At 37.5% G+C, this 27,935-nt stretch overlaps 1 protein-coding gene across 3 annotated transcripts in view; it reads right to left on the bottom strand.

The window, feature by feature from the left end:
* akap11 (A kinase (PRKA) anchor protein 11) overlaps positions 1 to 23,417 on the bottom strand; it is a 34,924-nt gene extending 11,507 nt beyond the window's left edge. For all 3 annotated transcript variants that reach the window (XM_067443345.1, XM_067443346.1, XM_067443347.1), the window contains exons 1-8: positions 23,289 to 23,417; positions 17,101 to 17,197; positions 16,906 to 17,016; positions 10,289 to 10,342; positions 8,622 to 8,753; positions 7,879 to 8,119; positions 2,129 to 6,287; positions 1,828 to 1,983 (exon numbers count right to left, since the gene is read on the bottom strand). In XM_067443345.1, the coding sequence (XP_067299446.1) occupies positions 1,828 to 1,983; positions 2,129 to 6,287; positions 7,879 to 8,119; positions 8,622 to 8,753; positions 10,289 to 10,342; positions 16,906 to 17,016; positions 17,101 to 17,163 (4,916 nt within the window). In that variant the 5' untranslated portion in view covers positions 17,164 to 17,197; positions 23,289 to 23,417. The remainder of the gene's footprint in view (positions 1 to 1,827; positions 1,984 to 2,128; positions 6,288 to 7,878; positions 8,120 to 8,621; positions 8,754 to 10,288; positions 10,343 to 16,905; positions 17,017 to 17,100; positions 17,198 to 23,288) is intronic.
* Between the last annotated feature and the right edge of the window lie 4,518 nt (positions 23,418 to 27,935).

Here is a 27,935-nt window from a genome sequence, read left to right as displayed (position 1 = left end):
AACCCACGGCTGTTTAAGCCACAAGATGGCGCCAGCGTTAAGCATAGAAGTAGTACCGGTCAAGATAACTCGTAGTACCCGTATGAGCGGGTGTTATCTGGAAATAACGTACCGCTGGAATGCGCGATTGACCAATCAGAATCAAGTATTTCACAGAGCCGTGTAATAAAGTTTGGTAATAAACACTGATGTCTACGGTAGTGCACAAAACAGAGGAAATCCCCTTTTGAAAGATACTTGATGCTTCAAATAAAGATTATATCAATTACACTGCCGTATCAGTAGATGGCGACAAGTGACTGTTAAATGTATTTCTCATTGAATCAATCATTGAAGAGTTTTGTGTAAAATGCTGATTCGTCCAGTAATGAAACAATTTAAGTCTTTTTAAGTTACGAACAAGTCATTGAATCATTCAAACTTTTCATTTTTTTAATCGTTTTTTTAATTCATTTTTTCAAATATTTTTTTAATTAGACTGCAGTAAAAAAAAAAAATCAGAAAATAGCAAATGTTATTTAGTTTAGTTGTCTATTTAGATCTCTATTTAAAAAGCTCTAGAAGAACTGTAAATATAAGAGGCATTTCACTAAAAGAACTTTGACGCAGAGATGTGATGACGAGTTTTAAAGAGTCAAATCACTGAAACTGATTCACGTAAATTAAATAAATGCAGAAATTCTATAAAAACATCTGTATCTCATACTCATCAATACTGTCGTGAGACAAGAAAGAATATAAATATTTGTCTAATCAAACATATTTACAATGTTGCATAATGTACGTATTTTTGTACAGCCACAACATAAAAATGTAATGACCTAATCCGAAACATGTTATGTAAAAATGAATTGATTTAAACAGACCTTGAGGACATGAAACTAAAAAAAAAAGAAAACTGTTAAATATCATCTATATCTGGACACACTGAGAAGTTACAGTTTCTAGGTTACTCAAAAACACTGCCTAAAGCTGACAACCACACCTTTCACAAATATTTTGATACCTTCATGGTATCTTGGGATGTCCAAAACAAAAATTGCTCATACATTCTGACTTTCAGTTTCTTGGGAGATATTAAAATGTTGATAGAAATTGCTTCCATTGAGACACTGCAGCCAAAAACAATACTCAACAATTCTTGCCTTTGAAAGAAAAGACAGTGTGAGTCAGCTGTCATGTTTTCAGGCCAAAGACACTTACATTTTTCTTAGAATGAAAAACAATATCCCTAAATGCTCATCTGGGCAAAGCACTAGGTGCTCCTAAGCAATTTTGGAAAATGGTGAGATAATCAGCAACTCTGGCGTCAAAGAAATTGTAAAATGGTTTGTGTATAAATGAAACCGAGAACAATAAACGTTCTTCAGCAGTAATGAGTCATACAGTAGGTTCTTCTAAACTTCTAATCGAAACTGATAAAACTCAGACTAAACATGTGAATACCGTCAAAATATCTCAGCTGAAAACCAATCAGGACTGCAACTGGATTGAAAAAACAAACAAACTACTATACAAATTATATGAACGTCTCACATTGACACTACTTCACAAATTGAGTCTGAGCACAGATCTCTCCTCTATATGTTGTATTGAGGGTTTGCAAGGGTTAGGTCACCACAAAGGCAGTCCTTCCCATGTTAATTAAACAAATCATACTTTCCACAATGATTAGTTCCACATGCTTGTGTAAGGTGCACAAGAAAAGAAAGTACAGTGCTTTGAACTTGAGTGTGGTATTAGTCGAGCAATGCTAGTTCGTTTAATGTTTAACTAAACTATTCTTTAGCTTGTGTATTGCTTGTAAGTGCGGTGGGACTTGTTCACCTGTCACTTAGATGGTGAAAGCTGCTGCTCTCATCTGGGTGGTCTTCTTCGAAACTCAGATTGGACCAACTACCAAGACTGTCATCACCAACACTCAAACTAAGCTGTTGACTCACTGTTGACTCAGTCACATTGACGCCATCCCTTCTAGGGGCACTGAAACACACAAAGTCATCAATAATGATAAGGAAATGGATTTCCTAGATTTGGAAACTTTTTTCTATGTATCGTGAGTAACATGATGAGCAATTAACCAAGTGATAGAGTGTATGTATGACTCTGTATAAATCTGTCACTTTACCCAATATTGACGGTTTGGCAGACGTTGGATAGTGCGGACGTCATGATCTCTGTGGTGAGACTTTCTGCAAAGCTTGCGCCATCATGACCAATCCCACTGTCTGCATTCAAACTGGTGCAGCTCAGCTCCTTTTTAGCTTTCTCAATGACACTGGACACCATGTCTTCAGCAAAAGCAGCTCTCTTCTCCAAATCAATGTGAATTCTAGGAATTTCCAGTCCAGTCACTGCATCAGATTCTTGTTGCCTTCTTATTTTCAGTCCCTGGAAACCACGACGACCATCTTTACTGCAAAACAGGCATTCTCGACCTTGGCAGTATCGGCAGGCTTCATATGCCTCAGCCAGCTTTTCTGTGAAGGAATTGGGATCAAGTGCCCTCATTTCCCCGGCTGCCTGAACGCTTGCTGGCCCCAGGGTAATTTCCAAAGTGTCATCAACAATTTTCCTGGCATAATGTTCGATCACTTGCATGACACCGCTGTTGCTTTTGCTTTCGTTCAAGCTGCTTGTACTATGATACAGCCTGTTAGTTTCTGTGCATGTTAAAAGAGAACATGAAAAAGTACTTTTGATGAGATTTTCAGGTACGTCATCTACACCTGATTTCCTGTATAGGCAAGAATCAGTGAGCGATTTAGGCAGTCTAACTGACGACATTCTCAGCTTTCTTGTAACGTCACATGTGATGTTGTAGGCAAGCGACTCTGCAAAGTTCACAAGTTCAACATATTCGTTACTGCTCAGGTCTTGACCATCTTGACAAGCACATGGCAGAGATTCACAAGAGGATCCATCTTTTGTATCAGTAAGTGCAGTGTGTGATGACTTGGATATGGGAATTTGAGAAACATCAGGATTACGATCATTGTGTAAACGCCTAGAGGAGTGTAGCCTTAAAGGAGATCTCTGCTTTATTTTTCGTGCCGCATGAGCCAGGCCAGATTTAATAGATCGATATGCCAAACGAGTGGCGTACTGATCCAATATAAGCTCTCGGTTGCCTCCCTCTTTCTTGAGCACCTTAATGAGGTATCCTGCATATTCGTCAGTGACACTCTCGCAACTTGGATACTCTGATGACATCCCACCTGCTTGGACGTCACCAGACCATTGACAAGTCAAACTTCCCAAAAGACCGTCTCCACTCTGGCACTTGTCAGTAGAGTTTACAGATCCTCTTTTACCCGTTTTGTGACGACAGTGGGTTGAACTCATCATCCTCTTGACATCGTTGATGACTTCTCCAGCCACTTCTCCAGCATATGTCCACAAAGAATTCAAAGTCTGTTCAGAAAACTGTGCACTATGCAAGGAAACACTGCCTTTGCTCTCATCACCCACAGGCTTCTTTACGTCACAGAGGCTTAGTGTGTCCATCTCAGTTGCCATAGAAACAATGTGGCATGCTAAACGCTCTGCATAATGGAGCGCACTCCTCTCGAACATTCTGCTCCTCATGCTGGGACTCAGCTCTGACTGGCAGTTTCTCGTGTGTGGACCATCTTTCTGGGTCTCCTCCTCATCTTCATTGCTGCCAGCCTCTTCAGAGAGAGACCTAATGAGTTTCAGCATGAATTCGGCTTTGTCTGAAACTAAACCAGCTTCTTCGTTGTCGGTTGCAGGCGGGTAGTAAGGGGTGGGTGGAGGAGTAGCAGGAGAAAATTCTTTTGCAAGCGTACCTTTGAGCTTCTTCGAAAACTGTCTGACCTGTTTGTCACTGTACTCATCTGATGGCTGCTGAGGACTTGAGGGTGGCGTGCTAGGGACTTCAACTGATTTCCTTCCAGAGTTGCTGCTTGAAAAATCTTCAGCACTTACTTTTCTACCACCACAGGAGGCAACTTCAAAACTGGGCACTTCCAGTGTGTCCCTTCTCACGACAGATCGGACCTCTGGGCTGAGCTTGGAGACTGGACATCCACTTTTGGAGGATGGGTCACTAGAGACCTTTGACACCAAGGGAAAGGGAATCTGAGAGGAACCTCTCTGAGTCGACACATGTGATTGAACAATTCCATGGGTTGGAGTGGATATCCGTGCTGCTATTGTTTTACTCAAAAAGTCTGCACAGTCCTCTACTTTCTTCTTTACTTTTGTCGAAGAATGCATTAGATCAAATGCCTCACCTACTATAGAGTCCACCATATTCCCAGAGAAGTTTTGAAAAGTCTTTCCAATTGAGGGCTTGCCAGAATCACTTTCAACGGACATGCTGTCGACAGTTTCCTCACCATCGGCATCCTGAAGTCTTGAAGGACCTGGCGATGATTCAGTCTGAGTTGCTGCTGAGGTATCTGAGGTGGATGATGTCACTTCCCCTCGGCAACAAATGGTTCTTTTCGGGCTGGTCTGACACACGTGACCAATACTGGATTTATACTGAGAAGGTTGGTCTGAATTGTGTGCATGGGATATGACCTTACCAGCCACGGGAACTGGAACACAACTGGCGATACCTGACACACAATACAAGGCTTTCTTCACCGTGCAGCCATCCTGCTCTTGATTTGCAGCCTCAGCGACGGCCTGAGATCCATGATAGCTTGTTTGGGCACTGCAGGTTTTTGTTATGAGAGAACTATCTTCAGCACTCACGTAGCAAATATTGTCTACTGACACACTGATAGCTGCCTGGGTAGTGAATGTCACATCAGCTTGTGAGAGCTCTATAAAAGCCTCTTGGAGAACAGACTCCGAAAGATCAGAGGCATAGGATGAAACCACTTCCTCCTCAAACGACCAGTCCCTTGGTGTGAGTGGTGTTGAGGGATGCGAAAACTGGCAAACCTCCATAATTCCTTCAAACACTAGTTCCTCAGCAAGATCTGCAGCAAATCGTGTGACAGTGTTGTTGAAAATCTGCTTTTTCACAAACAAAAATTCTTTGAGAGCTCCAGAAACAGCTTCCCCTACTAGGAAACCGGCAAGACCGTTTATGGCATGCTCTTTTAACACGTATGCATGGCGCATACCTATCTCTTGAAAGGCCATTTGAAATACTGAAGATGTCAGCCTTGCAGCCAAATGGCAAAGCGTAGTGGTACAGGAGGACATACCTTTCTGCAAGTCCCTTAAGGCACTTCCAAGGCTCATTTCGACTAAGTCTGTAGCAAACTTCTGAATTCCATCCTTAAGAGACTGTGATTGGGATTTAGTGATGGTGACTGTCTCCTGGATGTCTGAAAGCTTCATTAGATGCCCATTAGTGTTTTTGAACTCCTTATGACACACACAGCTCAAGTTCTTATTAATGTTAAAATCAACAGGGGAGGAGTACCCACAGACAGATCCAAGGATTTCTTTTGACAGATTGTTGGCAAAATCAGAGTACGTTTTGTACAGTGAGCAAAGGTCCTGTGGTTTACGTAATTCTGAGCCATCACCATCTGCCTTCCAAAAATACTCTAAAGACCCTCCTTCTCCCAGTGGGCTAAATGCAGATGAACGAACTGGGCTGAAGAGCGGCCCGCTTTCCTCGCAGGGAGTCCTCACTGGCCGTGGGGAATCTGGTGCATCAGAGTGAATACTGTACGGTGATCCTGGTTTAAGTGGAGTTGGTTTCTTGACATTGGCTGGAAGAGTCCTATGATCAAACTTGTGAGGATTCATTGCTGTGGTCGAGCACCCCCTTGATACAAATTTACATCCAGGGTTGTCAACATACTTCTCAGGTTGACCAAGGAGGGGCTTTTCTTTAAGGACCTTGATTTTGGAATCAGAAGACTGGTCTAGTTCATCAAACTGATCAAAGCTGTCGAAAAATTCACTGACTTCTGAGTCAGAGTCTTCTACTCCATCCTTCAGAACAGGGATCTTGGGAATGTCAAGTTTTGCTTTAAGACTCTTCTGATATCCAACTTCATCCAGGAATATAATAGGACTGGGACTTGAGCAGTCTGACTCATCTGACTCGGTGATGGATGTGGATGTAATACGTCCCTTTGGTAGACTGCTAAGTCCATATGAGATCTCTGAAATTTCTGACCACACTGTTGACTTCAGGACAGTTTCTGATACTTTTGCAGTTGCCATTCCCTTGCGCACTGACTTCCTGGGTATGGAACTTATAATAATACGAGATCCAGTTAAGTCTTTTAAATGAGTGTAAGGGACTGTCTGGGATCCCACATCCCTTTGGCTCCTCTGACTATGGGACCCTGCAAGATCAGAGAACAGTTTTTAAGAACAGAATTGATTGTAATTAACATAGGCAATTATTTATGTAGGAAACTTGATAATCTAAGGGTAACATTTTTTAAACATGTTTTAAAATGTGTTTAAATTAAAGTTTATTGTATTTTAATTCTTTTGATTTATTTACACTATAATTCAAATGTCTGGGGTTGTTACAGTCTTTCAAATGCTCACAAAGGCTGCATTACAGTAAAAACACCAATATTGTTACATCTTATTGAACATTTTAAGTAAATGTTTTTTATTGTATAATTTTATTCTCAAGAATCATTATCAATGTCGGTGTTTGTTCATTTATTATGTATTTAACACCATGTTAGCATTAGGACTATTTACAGTGCCTTGCGAAAGTATTCGGCCCCCTTGAACTTTGCGACCTTTTGCCACATTTCAGGCTTCAAACATAAAGATATAAAACTGTAATTTTTTTGTGAAGAATCAACAACTAGTGGGACACTCATGAAATGGAATGAAATTTATTGGATATTTTAAACTTTTTTAACAAATCAAAAACTGAAAAATTGGGTGTGCAAAATTATTTGGCCCCTTTACTTTCAGTGCCTCAAACTCTCTCCAGAAGTTCAGTGAGGATCTCTGAATGATCCAATGTTGACCTAAATGACTAATGATGATAAAAAAGAATCCACATGTGCATAATCAAGTCTCCGTATAAATGCACCTGCACTGTGATAGTCTCAGAGGTCCGTTAAAAGCGCAGAGAGCATCATGAAGAACAAGGAACACACCAGGCAGGTCCGAGATACTGTTGTGGAGAAGTTTAATTCCGGATTTGGATACAAAAAGATTTCCCAAGCTTTAAACATCTCAAGGAGCACTGTGCAAGCGATACTATTGAAATGGAAGGAGTATCAGACCACTGCAAATCTACCAAGACCTGGCCGTCCCTCTAAACTTTCAGCTCATACAAGGAGAAGACTGATCAGAGATGCAGCCAAGAGGCCCATGATCACTCTGGAGGAACTGCAGAGATCTACAGCTGAGGTGGGAGACTCTGTCCAAAGGACAACAATCAGTCGTATACTGCACAAATCTCGCCTTTCCGGAAGAGTGGCAAGAAGAAAGCCATTTCTTAAAGATATCCATAAAAAGTGTCGTTTAAAGTTTGCTTAAGGGGGCTTCTTTCTGAGAAACTTTGATTCCAAAAAATTTTGCATGGCCAATTTTTCAGTTTTTGATTTGAAAAAAAGTTTGAAATATCCAAAACATTTTGTTCCACTTCATGATTATGTCCCACTTATTATTGATTCTTCACAAAAAATTACAGTTTCATATCATTATGTTTGAAGCCTGAAATGTGGCAAAAGGTCTCAAAGTTCAAGGGGGCCGGATACTTTCACAAGGCACTGTATATGTCAAACACAATGTCAAAAATCCATAATATTTTAATTATTATATCAAACATTTCCACTTGAAATCTCAAATACATATGGGTGATAGAATCTGAAAAAGTCGTATCAATGCTGAAAACAGTTTTTTCTTTTTTTCTTTTCTTTTTCGGTGAATAGAAAATTAAAAGGAACAGCTTCTAATTACCTGTATATTCCTCTTCAAGATGTTCAAAAGCAGTAACAAAGTCCTCTTCGATAGAAGAGACCGACTGATTGGTGTCATCATCCTCAGCTTGACATGCTTCTGAAGTGCCTCTCTGCAGAACCTGTAACTCCAGTGCATACCTTATCCCAGCTGTGTATCGAGCCAACAACCCCAGCATGGTGCACACGCTAATCTGAGGAGTGGGGCTATGTCTCAATATGCACAAGGCTCTTGAAAAGGTCTGAGGGTGAAAGAATACAATATTTTTAAAGAAAACGAAGGAATAAAAAAAAATGAATCAATCACATGCTTAGATGACATGATATTGTTTTTGTTATGATAAACGTAATGTTAATCTGGAAGATAAACGTAATTCACTAAAGTCTGCGAACGGTCAATTCCTGAACTGACATCATTGCTTGAGAAGTTGTGATATTTAGACTTCTCACGGCACTCTTATTTTCCCTAACATATGTGAAAGAAAGCATGCAATCTCTTGTTATGTCTGAAAATCACTTGTGGTTTGATGAAACGTTCAGAGTACTAAACTTAATACCATGGCTGCCTTCCACAGGTTCATTCTGTTTAGACCAAATTCCACACAAAACAATATCACAAATTAAGAAACCCAGACAAAACAATGAAGGACACCTGATATCAAAATAATGACAGCAGAAAACACGCCTCAAACGAAACAAAACTTTCAAATATTTAAGCATAATATATTTTTTAAAAAAGCAAACCTGAGAAACTGTGTCTTTCCTTTCAAATGGTCTTTTGGGGTCTTTGAGGAGCAGAATCTCTTCATCTTTAAGGGTATGTACATGTAGTGATCTAAGCAACTCCATCATCTCAGTGGAGAGGGACGTCAGAGCCTGTAGGGATCAAAGAATTCATGACTTTAGGATTCAACAAAGAATGTTGAGGCACCTATTTTGTGCTCTTTGCTGAGCCACTCTATTCTTTACAAAGAAGCCTGAAGTGTACTGCCCACGTTACCGACCAACCCCCCCCCCCCCCCCCCCACCCACACACACACACAAAAAAAGAGAAAAAATAATAAGAAACACCTGAATGTAATAATAGTATATAGCTATTCTAAGTCTAGAATCTGAGCTTTTCAATGCATCTTTCCATTTTGACTCTTAACGAGCGCCGAGTTATTCCTCTAAAACGGAGTGTACCACCGACGGGCGCCACCTAGCTGCAAAAAATATAATTTTCATAATTTTCAAAAATCTTGCATGGATCAACATAAAACAGGTGTCATTTGAAAGCTTAAAGTCTAAACTTTACAATGAATGTAGCCATTATGAGTATATCCAAAGTAGTGATGAGTTATTTGCTAGTAAAATGGAAATCTGTGTACAGTAGCTTTGTTCTCTCAATGGATGCAGACGATTTCCTGAAAACAATTAAGAAACGACCATCACAGATTTTATTATAATTATTGTATTATAATAATTTATTTTATAATAAAACAAAGCTTAAAATGTATTAATGATTTATAGTTATTGACTCCCTGCATCTTGGTCAGCTTGATCAAATTGTATAGATGCATTGGAAAGCTGAGATTCTAAGCTTTAAAATGATATATATTTTGTGTTATATTAAATATGTAATAGTATATAATACAAATAATATAGTAATAATATAATGTCTTTTATCAGCAGTTTCTCAGCATTAGATTGTCCAAATGTAATAAAAAATTATATTTTTTTAATATAAAAAGTGTTCTACAAACGATACCATCCTTGCTATAGTTTGAGTTATGAGTCTTTAAATTTGTGAATGTTAGTCAGAAAACAACAGTTTTATAAATGTCAAGGATTGAACAAAAAGGCTAACTTTGTTCCCAATGCTGTATAGTACTTTGTTATATCACCACAAAATTTGATCCAGATGCAGGACACATATAGGGGAACATCACCAAAAAAATGTCTACATATTTACTTCCTAAGTTATTACATGTCAAATAAGAAATATTTGTAAAATAAAAAATTAAAATAAAAAAAAATATGTCTTTCTTTTATCAGCAGTTCCTCAGCATTAGATTGTCCAAATATAATAAAAAAAACCTACATTTTATTATAGTTATATTATAAAAGTTTGTTAACAAATGATACCTACAATTTGACTCTCCTTGCTAGTTTTGGAGTTATGAGTCTTTATTTGACTTTTTTGTCATTCAGACAAAGAAACTCTAAAAATATCCTCAGGGCTTCAGGGGTTTAAGAATAAAACAATAAACTTATTCCTGTGATGCAAAGCGGAATTTTCAGCATCATTACTCCAGCATTACTCCATTTACTGTAGCTTGGGATAAATTAATGTATCCTCGCTAAATATTTTCTTTAAAAATATCTTCAAAATGTTGCACATTAGTGTAAGCAGCACAAACAACACTTACCTGTAGAGTGAAATCCTCCCCCTCAGCATGACTAGGTAAGCATACGTAATGCACCTATGAAAGAGAAGAAACAATCATGCCAATCATATTTATACAGTTACATTATAGACTGTTAAAAAACAGGTGCAATATATGCTGATTTTGTGCATAATTAAATGAAGTCAGTTATTCCCTTCAGTTCATGTTTCGTTTTTATGCACATTCACCTTACCTACTTTAATTAATGTTTGTTTACATTTTCTATTGATCATGGCTGCAGTAAATGCATGATGATCAAATTATCACATTTTACAAAAAAGAAACTACAAGAGAAAACTGCAAGCTGACCAACATGCAGAGATTCAATGACTATAACTCATTAAAACATTCTAAGCTGTGTTTTATTATAAAATGCTAAATTAGTATAATACAAATCTGTGACGGTAGTTTCTTAATTTGTGTCAGGAAATCTAATGCATCCATTGAGAGAACAAAGCTACTGTATACTGCTCTACACTGGAGAGAAAATTAGGGATTTGAATGTTTAGATCAAACATATTTCTTTCCGACCCAAAATAGGTTGTTGTGAGCATTAGTCTGTGCACATATAGTGTAATGTCAGTCATTCATAACCGTAGCCGGAGGGCACCCTTGTGCAGAAAGTCCACAAGTGAGACTGTGTTCAAAATGTACCCTCATTAACTATTCCCTAAATTGGTTTACTAATATCGCTCACTTGAAGGAGTGAATAAAAACAAGTGAGTGAATTCGGCCTTTTGCTTGCGGTTTAATAATCATTTGAAACTTAGCAAACTGGTAGCTCCAGTAGCAATGAAAAGATATATTACATTGAATTGTGGGTATTCTCTAGCTGCTGAAAGAACATCAGTTGTACATTCGTTACTGCGGTGCATTATGGGACTGAATGAGTGCACTCAATAATCTCGGACCTTCGGACACCACTACAAATGGCTGTTCCCACTAAAAGCCCCCTAAGGGTATAGGCCAGGGGGTGACTTCGAACACAGCTTAAGTGATCTGAACATGTCCCCTCCCGGTCACTGTAAACACTCAATTAAATGTTCCCATTTTGATGGATAACAAGAAGTTTGTAAACATTACTCATTACAAGTTTGGAGAGATGTTTGGCATGTTTAGCATTTCGGTTTAAGCAATTTTGAGCATGGCATGGTTGATCGTGCCAGACAGGCCAGTCTGAGTATTTCACAATCTGCTCAGTTACTGGAATTTTCAGCAACAACCATTTCTAGGGTTTACAAAGAAATGTGTGAAAAGGGAAAAACATCCAGTATGCGGCAGTCCTGTGGACGAAAATGCCTTGTTGATGCTAGAGGTCAGAGGAGAATGGGCCGACTGATTCCAGCTGATAGAAGAGCAACTTTGACTGAAATAACCACTCGTTACAACCGAGGTATGCAGCAAAGCATTTGTGAAGCCACAACACGCATAACCTTGAGGCAGATGGGCTACAACAGCAGAAGACCCCACCGGGTACCACTCATCTCCACTACAAATAGGAAAAAGAGGATACAATTTGCACAAGCTCACCAAAATTGGACAGTTGAAGACTGGAAAAATGTTGCCTGGTCTGATGAGTCTCGATTTCTGTTGAGACTATGGTAGAGTCAGAATTTACAGAATGAGAGCATGGACCCGTCATGTTTTGTTACCACTGTGCAGGCTGGTGGTGGTGGTGTAATGGTGTGGGGGATGTTTTCTTGGCACGCTTTAGGTCCCTCAGTGCCAATTGGGCATCGTTTAAATGCCACGGCCTACCTGAGCATTGTTTCTGACGATGTCGATGTCTTTATGACCACCATGTACCATCCTCTGATGGCTACTTCCAGCAGGATAATGCACCATGTCAAAAAGATCAAATCATTTCAAATTGGTTTCTTGAACATGACAATGAGTTCACTGTACTAAAATGGCCCCCCATAGTCACCAGATCTCAACCCAATAGAGCATCTTTGGGATGTGGTGGAACGGGAGCTTCGTGCCTTGGATGTGCATCCCACAAATCTCCAACAACTGCAAAATGCTATCCTATCAATATGGGCCAACATTTCTAAAGAATGCTTTCAGCACCTTGTTGAATCAATGCCATGTAGAATTAAGGTAGTTCTGGAGGCAAAAGGGGGGCAAACACAGTATTAGTATGGTGTTCCTAAAAAAATTTAGGTCAGTGTATTGATTCATTGCACAGACCTATTTTTTCGTAGCATGTTTACAGCCCTGTGAAGTAATTCCCAGGAAATACGGTACCTTTTGGACATGTTTGCATGATCCGATTTCCTTTAGTTAAAGTAGACAATGTGTGCAAATAAAGTAAAATATCAGCAGGAGCAATTCACTCTTCTTCATGAGAATTACAAACCCACATAGATGAATGCCACCTCAACACAAAGAAAACAATCTGCACTGCAACTGCAAACCAAGATTTCTTTTTTTGAATTTGACAATTCACCCAAGCTTCGTGAGATGAGCTCATGTATAATAAGGTGAGATGCAACAGTCATACTGCTACACTGTCCCAGTTGCCTCTAAACGCTCTCTTATCGCCAATATCTTGTCATGGAGGCTTTCAAAATCACGCAGCTCAAAAAGAGGTCACAAAACATTCAACCTGACACAGCAGTATGCATTATTCAATCAAAGAAATATTGGGGATTCAATACATCCAGTAAAATCAACAGCTTTTTTTGCTTATTTATTCTGATTATTAGCACAAATATAGTCTCGTTTTCTCGAACAAAGTAAAAATCAAGGTTATTTAGAAATTACAAGAAAGTAATGTGGTAATTTTCTGGAAGATTTAAAACAAAGAAATTTGAAGCTTAAAATGTTATAATTCATGATTCAATGATCATTTTTAGTCATGGCGCTAGCAACGCCAAGGTCATGGGTTCGATTCCCAGGGAAAGCAAGAACTGACAAAAATGTCAAATGTGTACCTTAAAATGCAATGTAAGTCGCTTTGGATAAACGCGTCTGCCAAATGCATAAATGTAAATATGCCTTTATTTTATCATGACAACAAGGTTGTCCAATTGAATATAACTTTACACAGAATACATATGCAATATTGTATCACACTACTATGTTAACACATTATGCTTGCGTCTTGTGACTATAGTATTGAAATATTGGTAGCAATTTATTTTACAGTCCTGTACTTATTGTAGTAATGACACTAACTGTGTAATAACTAGGTACTAACCCTGAACCTGCCCCTAAAACCTAACCTTAACCCATGTGGTTACCTTAAATTACTCAGCACTTTTATGGGTAAGTACACTGCAATCACTTCGAAAGTGCACATACTGTAAAATAAAGTGCAACGGAAATGTTTAACATTTACTGATCAGCTTAACTCAGTTCTCAATCAGAGGTGGTAAAAGTACTCAAAAGTTATACTCGAGTGAAAGTATATATACCTACATAAAAAAATACTCCAGTAAAAGTAGAAAGTCCTCCATTCAAACATCACTTGAGTAAAAGTACAAAAGTATCAGATTTAAAAGGTACTCAAGTACCGAAAGTAAAAAGTAAATATTCAAATTAACTGTAAATATCAATAAGCAGATAAAATCTTTTGGGACTGATATGCAATGCTTTAATTGAACAAATGTTAAGATTAGATACTGCAAATAAGAATTTGTTAGATTTGCAATTAATAGGAGACAATGAAGCACCTTAACGCAGTATAGGGGTTAAACTTAAAATAGACATGTTCCATAACATTAGCTCCATAAAACAGATGAGGAGCAAGATACTATTAACTAATTCAAAATTAATTCAAAAGCCATAACCACAATGACATATTACGTAACAATTAGTTAATAGTCATGTGCCTCAACAAAAAAGTTATGATATAATTTTGCCAATTGTTATGATTAATGATTAATTAAACAGACAACTGAGAGTTGGAATGCATGGCTTTGAATACATGAATTTACATTATTAGTTAATGTAATATGTTATTAGGGAATTAATGATGTCATTTAATTAATAGCAATTCATATATTACTTAATCTATTAATCATAGAGAATGTTCATTAGTTGCTGATGCAGTAATCATTAATAAAGGGTTTAGTTCTTCATTAGTAATACATTAACTCATGGTTATCTGTGCATTAGTTAGGCATGAATTATAATAGTGCACCTGTATTGTAAAATGTTAACGATGTTTTCATAGTAAATAGTGTGCCGCAAAATAAAAAAGTTGGGGAAACACTGAGCTAAAGTTAGTGTGGCAAACCTGACTTGTCAGCTTTTCCAAGTCTATACCCGACTGGATCATCCATGACCGACCAGACCGGTTTGGAAATCAAGTGTAATAAATACTTAATACTTGGAGCGGGCATGGGGAAATGTATTGGAGTAAAAAGTACACTTTGCCTTTAATATTGTAGTGGAGTAAGAGTAAAAGTAGATGCAAATAAAATATACTCAAGTAAAGTACAGATCCCCGAAAAAAATACTTAAGTAAAGTATCAAAGTATTTTTACTTGAGTACTTACCACCCCTGTTCTCAATTAAAGAAAAGGGGGAACAAGTGGGGCAAGATTTAGGTTATCTTTTACTGAACCTGGAATATTCTTTAAGAGGTTAGTTAACCCTAAATGGAAAAAAATGAAAAAAGTCACCATTTACTTACCCTCATGTCAATCTAAACCTGTACAACTTTCGTTCATCTTTGAAACACAAATTAAAATATTTCAAATTCCTTTCAATGACGGTCTACGCAACTACCACTGTCATTTCAAAAATGTAATAACGAGATGGTAAAACTAAGCCATTTGAATCAAGTGGTTTAGTTCAAATTTTCTGAAGAGACATGATCACTTTATAAGATGAATATATTGAATTTAGGATTGTATTCCACATATAAACATTGTTCAGCGGACAAACAAAATTTTAACCTTACTTGCTTGACGTGCGTAAAACAAACCTCAAATGTGCTAGCATTATGTGTGCTAAATTAACCTCACTGGATCTTGCGGAAGATCAAGCGTGCTGCCTAACACAATAATGAACCTCATTGTTTCTTGCTGAAGTTCAAACGTGCTGCCTAAAGGTCCACAAAGGTCTCACACTGGACGCGATTTTGACGCGTAAAAAATGTAACACGATGGTTTTATTTTTTAGATCAGCTGTTTGCGTAATGAGTGATTCCACACCAACACGAATGTGCTGTAGCGAAAAAAAACGTCTATTTTTTTCAGCTTAGATGTCAATTTTTATTCATTTATTCACACACCTGTATATAGGCGCACAAGTTAAAAAATATCTTAATATCTTAATCTGTGTTTCGAAGATGAACAAAAGTCTTATGGGTTTGGAAAGACATGAGGGAGAGTAAATGATGACAGAACTTTCATTTTTGGCTGAACTATCCCTGTAAATGTTACATTAGGGCTGGGCGATATGACGAAATATATCGTCTGGACGATAGAAAATGTCTATCGTTTTATATTAGGCTCTATCGCTTACGCCACGATAAGGCGTTTATGGCAGAATTTTACGTCAAGATGCACCTCACGCCACGGCATGCCCATGCAATACATAAACGCGCTCCCTCTGTCTCTCTCACACACACACACACACACACGCGCTGCAGCCTCCCTTCCACTCACGTCACTTTTTTTAAATCCCCCACAGCGCGAAACACGAGTCCCGCAAACGCGCCGCAGAGGAGCTTGTTTGTAATCAGAGGACAAATGGCTCCTTAGTTTCGAAATGGTTTGGGTACAAGGTGATCGCGTTGAAAATAAAGGCGTTTGTCCAGCCTTAGAAGCTCATTTGAATCATTGCCGCGGCTCATTTAAGAAAATGACAGCTCCGAAGAGACGCCGCTTTAGTTCGAGGTAGTGCTAACAATAATAAAGAAAGACGATCAACACCTTATGTGTTACCACTGAAATGAAGATGTAATATATTTCCAAATGTAAGCCCATCTTAAGCGAAATGCACGCTTCATACTGTCGTCTGCCCTGGCTCTAACCTCGAGTGTTTACTTTTTGCAAACCTTGTGAGCGCGCAAACCCAAACGCTGTGACCTCGCTTCAAATGTTTTTATTGGTTTATTAAGTACAAACAGGCGAGTTATGAAAAATTCAGTGCGAGGGATATGTTCAATCACACAAAAAGATTTTGGAATGAGACGGCCAACTGTAGTAGCGTTTAGTCCACTGTCTATAATAGCCTAATTTAGAGATCACTTTTTTATTTATTTTAACCGACAACTTTGATCGGTTAACGTTGATACGGTCAGCCATCGGTCAAACGGTCATCGGTTAACATCCCTAGGCAGGTGTTAACTTTACCAACAGTCTTGCTTTAAAAAAAGGTTCTAAATAAAATAAAAATGTAGTCCATACTACCTTTATTTGTTTTGTATATCATTTCAAACTGCATTTCCACATTGCAATTTTGCATAGACTATTCATAAACTGAATTAATAGAAAGGTTGCTATATCGTTATGTATATCGTTATCGGGATATCAAATGAGCTATATCGGGATATGAAATTTTGGCCATATCGCCCAGCCCTATGTTACATATAAAAACATGCATGTGGAAGTCTGAAATGCACGGCAGTGAGGGACCCTTACTTCTGATAAACACTGTGGTTCTTTATTATGCAGCTCCACTACCACATTGCACAGTTCCTTCTTGTGTTTCAACAGGCTCTTCAGGCACAGGTTTGAGCCCTCGCGGATGATCTGCTCAAACAAACATAAAGCTTGTTGGAAATTGCAGGACATTTAAAAACAATTAATGCAACAGAAATGTTTGCAACATCATACCTCTTTTTTCATGGTGGCACGGCTCTTTAACGGGACGCCTCTGATCCGTGCACAGGCGTCCATGACGTTGCAGGTCTGGCCAGGAGGTTTTCCTCTCCTTTAAAAGAAAGGGTTGCGTTGAATGAAATGTCTTAACCATTTTGATTTTAGCTACAAAGTCTACAGTAGTTACCCTTACATGCATGCACCTAAATATATATATAAAAGCCTTCATGTACACACCTCTGACTTATCTTGATCTGAATGAAATCTTGATTAGATTGACTGGGATTGTGCTTAAAAAAATTCCATTCAATAATCATGTACTGTAAACGCTCAAGCAGATTCAAACATGCCTGTACAGTGCCATGATGTATGCATTTATATGTTTTATGTCATGCAAATATAAGGTCATAGAAATATAAATATCAGATTGGATTAATTCAGACTGAGGGAAATTAGCGCATGTAAACATACTTCGTGTAAACAAGGTAGAAAAACAGATTAATCACTTTGCAAAATGTATTTTGTCATGTAATAAAGAAATACGGTTTGGAACAACATGAGTAAGTAAATGACCTATGAACTACGCCTTTAAGGTGGATTATGTTGGAGATCACATGACTTATGGTTAAAATATGGGTTTTCCAGCTGCTCCAGTAAGACAGAAACACAGGGGCGAATATGAGAAGACTGAAAACTACCTAAACAGAGAAAATTGAACAGTCCGTATCTTTAACGTTACACAGCCTACAGCAGGCAAATTATCTTGGCCATCTGTGCGTGTGCGGTACACCAATATGATGGAAAAATGTAGGTCAGGGCTACATGACGGCCCAATGTCAGGCTGTTATCACATTCTCACATAGCCTGAACTGAAACAGTGTGCTGTAGCAGTGAGATCTTATCTGTGACTGCAGAAGCTTGTGTGAAAGAAGCGAAGAGGGATTTGAAACACAATCTGATAAACTATTAAAAAAAGAAGCAAGTGTCATATGCAGAAGGCTACCTCTGAAGTAGCAGTTTGGGTGAGTGTATTCATCTGTTATTGTGGGTTAATAAGGCTTCAGAACTAAAGCTCTCCCTAAATGCTTGCTCAGACTCATTATAATACATTGTTTGTTTACGGCCTGACAAACAAGTTTGTTTAAGGCCTATGATGAACTGACATTGACATGTTTGCTTTTACTAGAAAATCAGTTCATAGCTGCCTTGGTTCCAGAAGTATTTTTCCCACACGTTTTCCTCATCAGAATTTAAAGTCTTCGTTAAAGCGTTAAAAGCCATGAACCACACCAACCAGCTAAAAGGTCACATCACAACATGACACACTTTGATTTAAAGCAACAACAACAACAACAAAAATCAGAACAAAAAGACAAAATGTCCATTAAAAATCCCTACAATCCATGAAGCACTGTGAACTTAGGACAGGATGGTCTTCCCCAACTTGCAGACGGATTTTTACAGGAAGAAGAGTGTTGTTCCACTCAATGTTAACGGCTTCCAGCAGTTCATGAGAAGCTGAGAAATGTCTCCCAGTCCCAGTTCATTTGAGTTCAATACGAGACCAAATATTCACTATAGGATTCAAATCTGGAGTCTGGCCAGGTCAAAACATGAGCATGACGGACTTGTTCTCAAAGCCACTGCTTGGTTGTCTTTGCAATTCAGGCAGAAAATAACATCTGATCATTACTCTTTAGAAAACAACTTTTTGTTTGTGGGAAGCAAGCTATATTATTCTCCTGCACTCCAAAGCATTAAATGACTTTTCACAGTGAAGTATCTCACCAACACCAGCAGCTAAAAGGGCTTCCCACACAATGATACTCTTCCTCCATGCTTCACTGTGGTAGAGATGCATTTATTATTATATTTCTCAGCAGATTTTCGAAAAGCACACCGCTCTCGGGAGCATGCAACTCGTGTTTCATTGTGATTCATCACTCCACAAACAACGTCCCATATTCTGCCAAAAACTTCATTCGGTCTTTGATGTTTTTCTGAGACAGCGATGGCTTTTCAAGTAGTGAATTTGCTTAAAGGTGCAGTGTGTAATATTTATATCTATTGACAGAAATGCAATATAATATGTATAACTTTATATTATGTATAAAGTTATCTATATTATATTATATAATGGTTCAGTGTGAACCATTGTGTTTTTATTACCTTAGAACGAGCCGTTTCTATCTATATACACCACGGGTCCCCTTACAGTGAAATCCCCATTTTGCATCGCCATGTTTCTACAGTAACCCCTCTGGTGTTTCAGGCCACACATGAAGCCAGATCTTTCCCCATCCAATCTTTTTTTCCGTCATCTCAAGAAATATCTGTGTATATACACAATACCACTTAAACCAGCTCAAAGGATGTAGTATACCTGCCAGACCAGTATGTGGCACTGTAATTCTACCACAGACAACGACATCTTTGTCCTGTGTCGGACAATTTAACTTCTCTATATTCTTCAAAAGGGAGGGGTGAATAGTTGCAATTGGCCACCTCACCACTAGATGCTGCTAAAATTTACACAGTGCAGTTTTAATTTTAGATCATTTTCTGACTAATAATTTGTGGTTAAGACAATTAAAAGCTTAGCGTTTAGCCATTTTGGGAGGCAGGAGTGTGTGTGACACAATACTAAAATTATTTTGCAGAATAATGGGTAACGTAGTTTCTCATCAGGAATCCTGGTTATTTTAGAAATAAGTTGAAATAATGCTGACTGATGGTGTCTGTCTTTAACATTAAATAAGTTAACTTTAAAAATCTATTTCCCTATGGAGAAAATGTATGGAATTTTTGATCAAGTTCTATTTTAATAAAACTGGATGCCTTATTGTCATTCTTTTCCGATTGTCAATACTGTCAATGGTAATTGCAAAAATAAAAGATGATATTTAAAATTTGGTTACTAATTCTTGAACACAATATGCACTTCTATTATACAGGTTTGAAATGAGGGTAAGCAAATAATGAAAAAACAAACAAACAAACAAACAAAAAATGTGGTTAACTATCTCTCTATCTTAAGAGGTGTGTTGCAACTGGTTGCAAGCCTTTGATAAAGCAAAAGAAGTTTGTTTCTATTGGCTCAGAGCCTTTCCACAGTATTGAATCCTGCTTAGTGCAGCTAGCCTCTTTCACTAAACAAGCATTCACACCTGAATGCTGAAATAGGTCAGACTTTGATGCATTTCAGCATTACTGTGCGTGGGTGGGGATTGCAAAGGTAAACATTATTTCTAAGAATTCAGCACACAAAAAGAGCAAGTTTACCCCACTGGTATTTTTAAAGGGGTCCTAAAATGCCCATTTTCACAAAATGTAAATTAAGTCTCTGATGTCCCCTGACATCTACACACGTATGTTAAGTTACAGCTCAAAATACCCCATTGATCATTTTTTATAGCATGTTACAATTTTGTGTGTCCCTTTAAATGCACATGAGCCTCTTCTCACACCCCCTTTCAAGGAGAGGAGCTTCAAGAGCTCGTGTTAGCAGCTTCGATTACCTCAGGCACGCACTGAAAATTTCAGAAACTGTTCACCCTTTTGTGTTCAAACCAGAGTCGGACAATGATGGAGAGACTCATGGGAACTGTTGTAAGATGCCTTCAGAGCCAGAGAATATATGCTTCATGAAGATGTGCTCCCAAATGTGCTCTACTACAACAACTCTTCCTCTTCTCTAAAGCAGCCCTTTGTTGTGTGTTCCCGGGGGCAGGGTTCATGGAAATCTTAGGGTCTGTAATGTCACAGACCCAGGAAGTTGTTGTTATAGTTTATACCAGCTGTTTAATGCAGCCTTTAAAAAGTGATTTCTGTAAAAGAAAATATCTCCGTTTTCTTTGAACATCACAACTTTGCAGATGTTGTTTATGCTCAAAAAGCAACATTACACTAACTAAAGTTAAAAAAAGTTCAACCATAATCAAATCACCCCTCTAAAAGAAAGAGGAGAACATTAAAGTCAACACGAAATGGAATTTGGTATAGTCTCTTGCCTTCCTTATCGTATATATAAATGTGATGTTGTCAATTGGGAATTCACTGGACTGTTGGATCATTATGGTTTGCTTTTGCTGTGATGTCATGTGAGTGACAGGTTGGTCCCGCCCTCACGCCAGTAAACACATCATCAGAGAAGAGATGCCACTGCAAGAGGAAGGGGAAGGGTTATTTTGGTTAAAGGTGCACTATGTACATTTTTTCCAGTAAAATATCCGAAAACCACCAGGCCAGTTTTATATATTTTGTTCAGTTGAGTACTTACAATATCCCAAATGTTTTCAACTATTTGTAAATCGTCAGAAGATTACTATTTTAACAAAGGACGTCTGAGGATGTCGCCTATAAATTCCGTCATATCTGCGTTACCCTTGGTTTCTGGTTTCATTTAGCAGAAACGCTTTACTCTTAGCATTGGAATTCTGATTAAGTGAATTATAGCAGCTGAGTAATGTCATAACATCATTTTAAACACACTCAGATGTATCTAATAAGGGTGTCACGTTTTCGATTTTAAATCAAAATTGACCGAAATCACAATCTTGAACTTCGAATGAAAAAAAATGGAATTGTCGATGCTTTCACGCCTCCATGTCACGTCCGTTTGCTTACCAAGCCGGAAAAAAACACACGTGTTGAAGTGCTGCGAGTCAACCTCCTCTAACTAAGCTTTGTTTTGTTGTGAACTTGAATGTCATCTTCTGTGAAGAAGAGAAAGAGAAACTAGAAAATAGATGGCAGTTTATGTTGCTTAAATTTTCAAATGACTGAAGATATAAGTTATTGTTACATTATGTTGTTAATAAATGTTTTAAATTTGACAACGTAGTGAGGTACATTGCGAACAAAGATCAGATTTTATATTGCATAAAAGTCTAGTGTAACAATGGCATAGCAACCTGTGCTTTAAAAAAAAAAAAAAATTATTGAGAAGCGAATCGAAACCGTGACCTTTGAATCGAAAATTTTACCGAATCGAGGATTTGAAGAATCTTAACACCCCAGTATAAAATATGATAAACAGAGCTGAGTTACCTCATACCCTCATGACCGGAAAGGCGGAAATGGTGCCGACAACCGTGGTATAATAAAAGTCCCGCTGTGTTGTGTCTATCTTATAAATAATCGCTCCAGCGTCCTTGCTCAGCTCCCACAACACTCGGTCCTGCCCTGCTTCACACTACAGTAACGTTAATAATCACATCGATGACCTTGATTTCTACCCGAGTCCGATTTATTTTTCACCGGCTGTGAGGTGAAGACCACATGTCCCAAGATTCTGCGCTAAGACTTGCCATCATCAAACTATGCTTTTGTTTTGAATAGGCAACCTCTAGCAGACAGAAAATGTACGTAGTACACCTTTAAAAAAGACATGTGAATAAAAAAAAAATGTGCACGGACAATCCATTTATAACAAATACTGCAATATTCCATGAAAAAAAAAAAGATTTGTCAGTTTTGATTTCATGGTGACTTTAACATTAGCATCACAAGTGATGGCGGCTGCACGTGATCTGTGCTGAGAGCATCAGCAGGGTCAAATGATTTCCTGAAATCAACAGATGTTTATGAGATCTCACTGTTCTTTCACTCACTGTTCCCAGCTTATAAAGGGGAGTGGCTGTGTGTGTACAAAACCTCATTCACATCATTCTTGCCATAAATCCTGATTATCATTATTTGCAACTGTCATTCATGCTTCAAACGTGTTAAAATCCGAACCATCACAAACCTCCAGCTCTGACAGTCACAGATTACCATGACAAACCGCCATTTGACTATTATAAGACATGTTTTGAAGCTCTTCGCGGTATCATTTCATTTGCAGTCACGTAATTGTATGTAATATCTGATATACTTATCCTTCATTTTTGGTTTGATGATTCATTGTTTTCATTTTCAGGCAGTCACGGTACAGGCAATATGACTTATGTGAATCACCGTATACTTTATTAAGGAACAATGGATGTAAAAGCGTTATTATCAGTAATATGTTAATGTTTATGTTGAATGCTAAAGCTTTATGATGTCATCACAGACGCAGCTGGCTCGCGCATTAGCATCAGGCCTGTGATAACACCAGACGTGATCCGCATCTTTGACACCAATTTTTGGTTTATAACTGCTCTGTGATAAGTGATTTATGCTGGAAAATGACATGCAAATGAAAAGGAAGCGCCTCTCACCTTGTAGTGACAGAGCCGTGCAGTGGGAGGCTTAGCTGCTCTTTCCTCCGTTCATCATTTCATGAAAACATGACGAGCAGGCGAGATTAATCAAACCTCGAGCGGTGGCTCGGAACAGTTGAGCGCAGAGTCACTGATGGGAGGAAGATACACGCACAATGTCTGTAGTAGTCTATTTTATTTTATTTTTATAAATGATTTATTGCACAATGATAATAATATGTTATATTTTGCTATATTATTATTCATTTACCTGGGGAAATCATATTGAGACTATAGTCTCTTTTTTTAAATGATCCCTGTCTAAGAAAGGCAGAACGTTTTTTGTTTTGTTTTATTAAAAATATTTTTATGACCACTAAGCATTTGACATTATGTTCATGTCACTTAAATACATCAATTTATGCCATAGTAACACCAGCTTCTCTTATTGGCTGGACTTGTTTCAGGATTATGGGTTATGTAGTTCTGCGAAGTTACCATGAAATTAAATATATATTATATGTATTACTATTAAGAGGTGTGTTGCTATTTATTACTATTATTATTTTATTATTCATGTGCCCTCAAATTCTTTAATAAAACATTAATTCTTCTATTTGTGTGGGCGGGAAAACCTGTCACTCAAATGAGATCACAGCAGTAGCGATTCAATCAATTCCTGATTGATAAAATCAAAGTAGCCCATTTTGTCAAAAGGACAGTCCCTGGTAACACCATAAATGACTTTCGCTTCAGGATTTTCATTTACACACTCCAAGTGGTATATGTGGACATCAGCAGTTCTTAAAACAAAGTCAGATTCATTAAACTATCTCTTAATGTTGCTATGTGTGGCCATGAGTATCTGCAAATTCTACCAACATTAAATGAGATGCTGAATCCACGTGAGAGGAAAGGCTATCAGCAGATACAACTGCAACAGCTGCACAAACTTTTTTTTTTTTTTTTCCACACCATCAACAAGTACATTAATTTACCATCAGTCAATGGCTTCATCAATCAAAATTTCATCTAATCCAAATAGTTTTACAAGGCTATAGCGAGCAAGTAAAGCTAAATTAATGTGTTTTAACCGTGAAAATTACTTTGTACCTATATTTCCAATTGCACACAGTTTGTGTTTGTTATGTTTAGAACCCAGAGGATTACACACCTCAAATTCGTCTTCATAAAGATGTAGTCTCAGGGCTTGTGGGAATTTGTGGTTTTTGAAATGAAGTCCATCTCGATAATCTTTTAGAACAAGTTCATCTTTATCAGTGCTCAACTCAGTTTGTATTTGGTCCCAAATGTCCTCATGGGAACAGTATAGGAACGTACGAGTAACTTCCAGTCTTGTTACCATATACGAGTCTCAGTGTATGCACAGGCTCAGTCAACTCAAATCGATTACTGTACGTCACAATAGGAAGAAAAGAATATCACACCTTCCATTTCATGCAGATTTTAAAGAGATAGTTCACTCAAAAATGAAAAGATCATAATTTACTCACCCTCAAGTTGTTCCAAAACTGTATGAGTTTCTTTCTCACAAAAGAAGATATTTTGAAGAATGTTGGTAACCAAACAGATGATGGGCCCCATTGACTTCCATATTTTTGTGGGGTCCATTAACTGTTTGGTTACCTATACTCTAAAAATATATATTTATTTAGCAAAAGAAAGAAATTCATAGTTTTGGAACAACTTGAGGGTGAGTAAATGATGACATAATTTTCATTTTTGGGTGAACTATTCCTTTAACCTCTATTTATTAACCTTATATGAAAAAATAAAATACAAATAAATTATTGCTTAATTAAAATGAGCTAAAACAACACAATTGCTATACATTTTATCCTAACTTAATTTGATTGTGTTCAGTCCACTTAAATATAAGTCAAATTAAAGTTTACTTAATTAGTTTGTGTTGTTACATGAATGATTTGCATTAACTGAAACTGGGCGGGGCTTGTTATTTCCCAGCATGCTTCGTGTATGGCTAAATTAAGAGAGTAAATGTTGTTATTTTATATTTAAGAGTGTAATTGTACACTGTAAAAAATAAAATAAAAATAAAATGTCTCCACATCTAAACATTTTTGTTGGCCGAATTGAAATTATGTGAATTGATGCAATTTAATTCTCAGAAATTCAATTCGGCCAACTGAAAAATGTAGATGTGATCAGTCACTTGAAATGTTTCAATTGGAGACCTGATTTTTTTTTTTTTTTTTTTTTACAGTGTATGTATTTTTGAGCAATTTTGTTTGCCAATTAACTAGTGTATATTTTAATTCAGTTGTGTAACATTAAACTATATGAATTTGAAGTGGATAAATGAATATATGAAATTGAATGTCTGAATCATGACACGGTGCCATATTAAATTCACTTTGAAACTACTTAATCGAGTCACTTAAAATGTTTTCATTCCATGATGTTAAAGTTACATGAACAAATTATGTTTAATTTAATTGCTTCATGTAAATCATGTAAATCCAACACACTTTTTCAGTGTACATAATCACTTAACACTTATGTTTTATAACTTATTATCAGAAAATTTACAGGGTTACTTAATTTCTGAACTTGCTATATTCTATTTCACGATTTCTCACATTAATTTACCAACCAGATGTCTGTCTCCATCTCAGACATGAATCTGTGTAATCTGAAATGTCATTTGTACAGAAATGAAATGTGTCTGTATGGATCAGTGATATGTCAGATTATCGTAGGTATAAACAGGCAAAGGAATAGCCTTTATATAGCCAGATGAACATCACTAAGGGCATTCTGCCCAGCGTTAGTGAGTTCATGCTTCCAAAAGAGTGGGCCGTGTCCCCTTGTGGACGGCAGAGGTATTGCAGAGAGGTCATGGCCTTGGCTAAATCAAATGAAAATATTAAATTAAGATCATTCAAATATGTTATGATATGATATGTTATCATTCTCTGTTTATATAGTGCATATACATATGTGCACAGTTTCTGAGGTATATGTCTGTAATTATTATACTGAGGCTAAATTGGAATGTATGTTTTTATAATAATGTTAACCTAACTCAGATCCTTACCTTAATATCATAGCAGTATTGAAAAACTATTCTGTAAATTCAGTGGTGTGTTAAGGCATTATCATATTTAATTCCATGTATAATAAGTAAATAAGTCAAATACACAAGACAAAGCAAAGTGTACTGTGTATGCATTCAGTTTTATTGAAGAAGGAAGATATCAACCGGCAGCATTTTACCACCTCAAAATTTACATCAAAATCGAAACACTTATTTCATCAGGATACAAAAATACACATCTCAGTGACCTCCATATTGTAATAAATAGTTAACCATGCATCTACGATAAAAAGGCACAGAAAACAGTCACTTAGTAGTCATAAAAATTACCTACTACTTACCAAAATCATCCAGATATCAATACAAGTGACTAGCGTAACATTATATCCCAATAGTGAAAACACATACACATCAGTTGTTTAACCTTAATAAATATGCAAGTATTGTAAATATACCTATACATGTAGTCTTAAAAATGAAACTGTGCCATTGTAAACACAATGTAAACAAATGAAACCCACATCACACTTCTCTTAAATGGATATAAATCATGTCAAAGATATGTGACCTTGCTCTACAAGTTCCTCAAAAAGAATTTGTTTTTGAAAAACCAGGCAGTTTGCAGCTTTTACGTTCGCCATCGTCGATGAGCCCGAAGCCCACCGCCACTCAAAGTCCAATAAACATCACTGGTGTGGTGGCTTGAGAACTGAACTGAGGTTCACGTGATCGTGTGCACATGTATTCAGTGTGGCATGAGAGGAAGACTGCACTTGTGTGTTTCGAGTCTGTTGTGAACAAATGAAGAGGCACCATAGACAAGGTCGATCTGCTACAGCTGTCAAACAGAGATCATGTAAGGCCAATTAAACAGGGAGCTTCATAGTGTGAGCATCAAGTGTTCTCAAAATGATCTTGTGTCTTTGGTAATGATTCTAGCTAGTGGGGAAATTACCTTTATCAATGCAGTCACTCGGAAATGCATATCTGAGAAGCATAACACTACATTCAGTCTTGTTTCGGAATGCGTGGCGGTGTGTGCACTTACGTTTCGATATTATGTAATATAACCACGAACAGAACTGTTGCTTTAAATGCACCATTTGATTGTCAGATGTGATCACAGCATGATGCCTTAGTTTTTTTTTTGCTGCGCTGATTTTTTGAGAAAATGTCTGGAATTAGTTCATTTAAACCTGGTCAAATGTGTTAAAAAGAGAGTAATGCACACATAGTGGTAGTTGAAAGCATTATATTGGCCAAGATATTTAATAATAATAATTAAAAAAAAAAACACGCAAGGGAGAGGGGATGTGTAAAACTCGGCGGTTTTTGAAGAGTTTAGCTGGCGGCGATTCAACGCGGGCCTGCCGATGGAGTAAACGGCCAACCAATAATGCCTACGGGTACACACCGAAACCTCAGTAGGTGCTCAATACTGAGAAAACATGGGAAGTGAGAGACGTTTAGTTTCCAATTAAAACGCAATGGACAAATAACATCGATTGATGTAAAAAAGCAGGCTGCAGACATTCAGTATTCTGCACTGTTGTGCCTTTATTATGGACGCCAGTGGTTCTCAACTG

Source organism: Pseudorasbora parva, chromosome 5, assembly GCF_024679245.1.
Source record: "Pseudorasbora parva isolate DD20220531a chromosome 5, ASM2467924v1, whole genome shotgun sequence".
Taxonomy (NCBI): domain Eukaryota; kingdom Metazoa; phylum Chordata; class Actinopteri; order Cypriniformes; family Gobionidae; genus Pseudorasbora; species Pseudorasbora parva.
The sequence above is the reverse complement of the archived record's forward strand: the minus strand, read 5'-3'. Positions and strand labels throughout refer to the sequence as shown.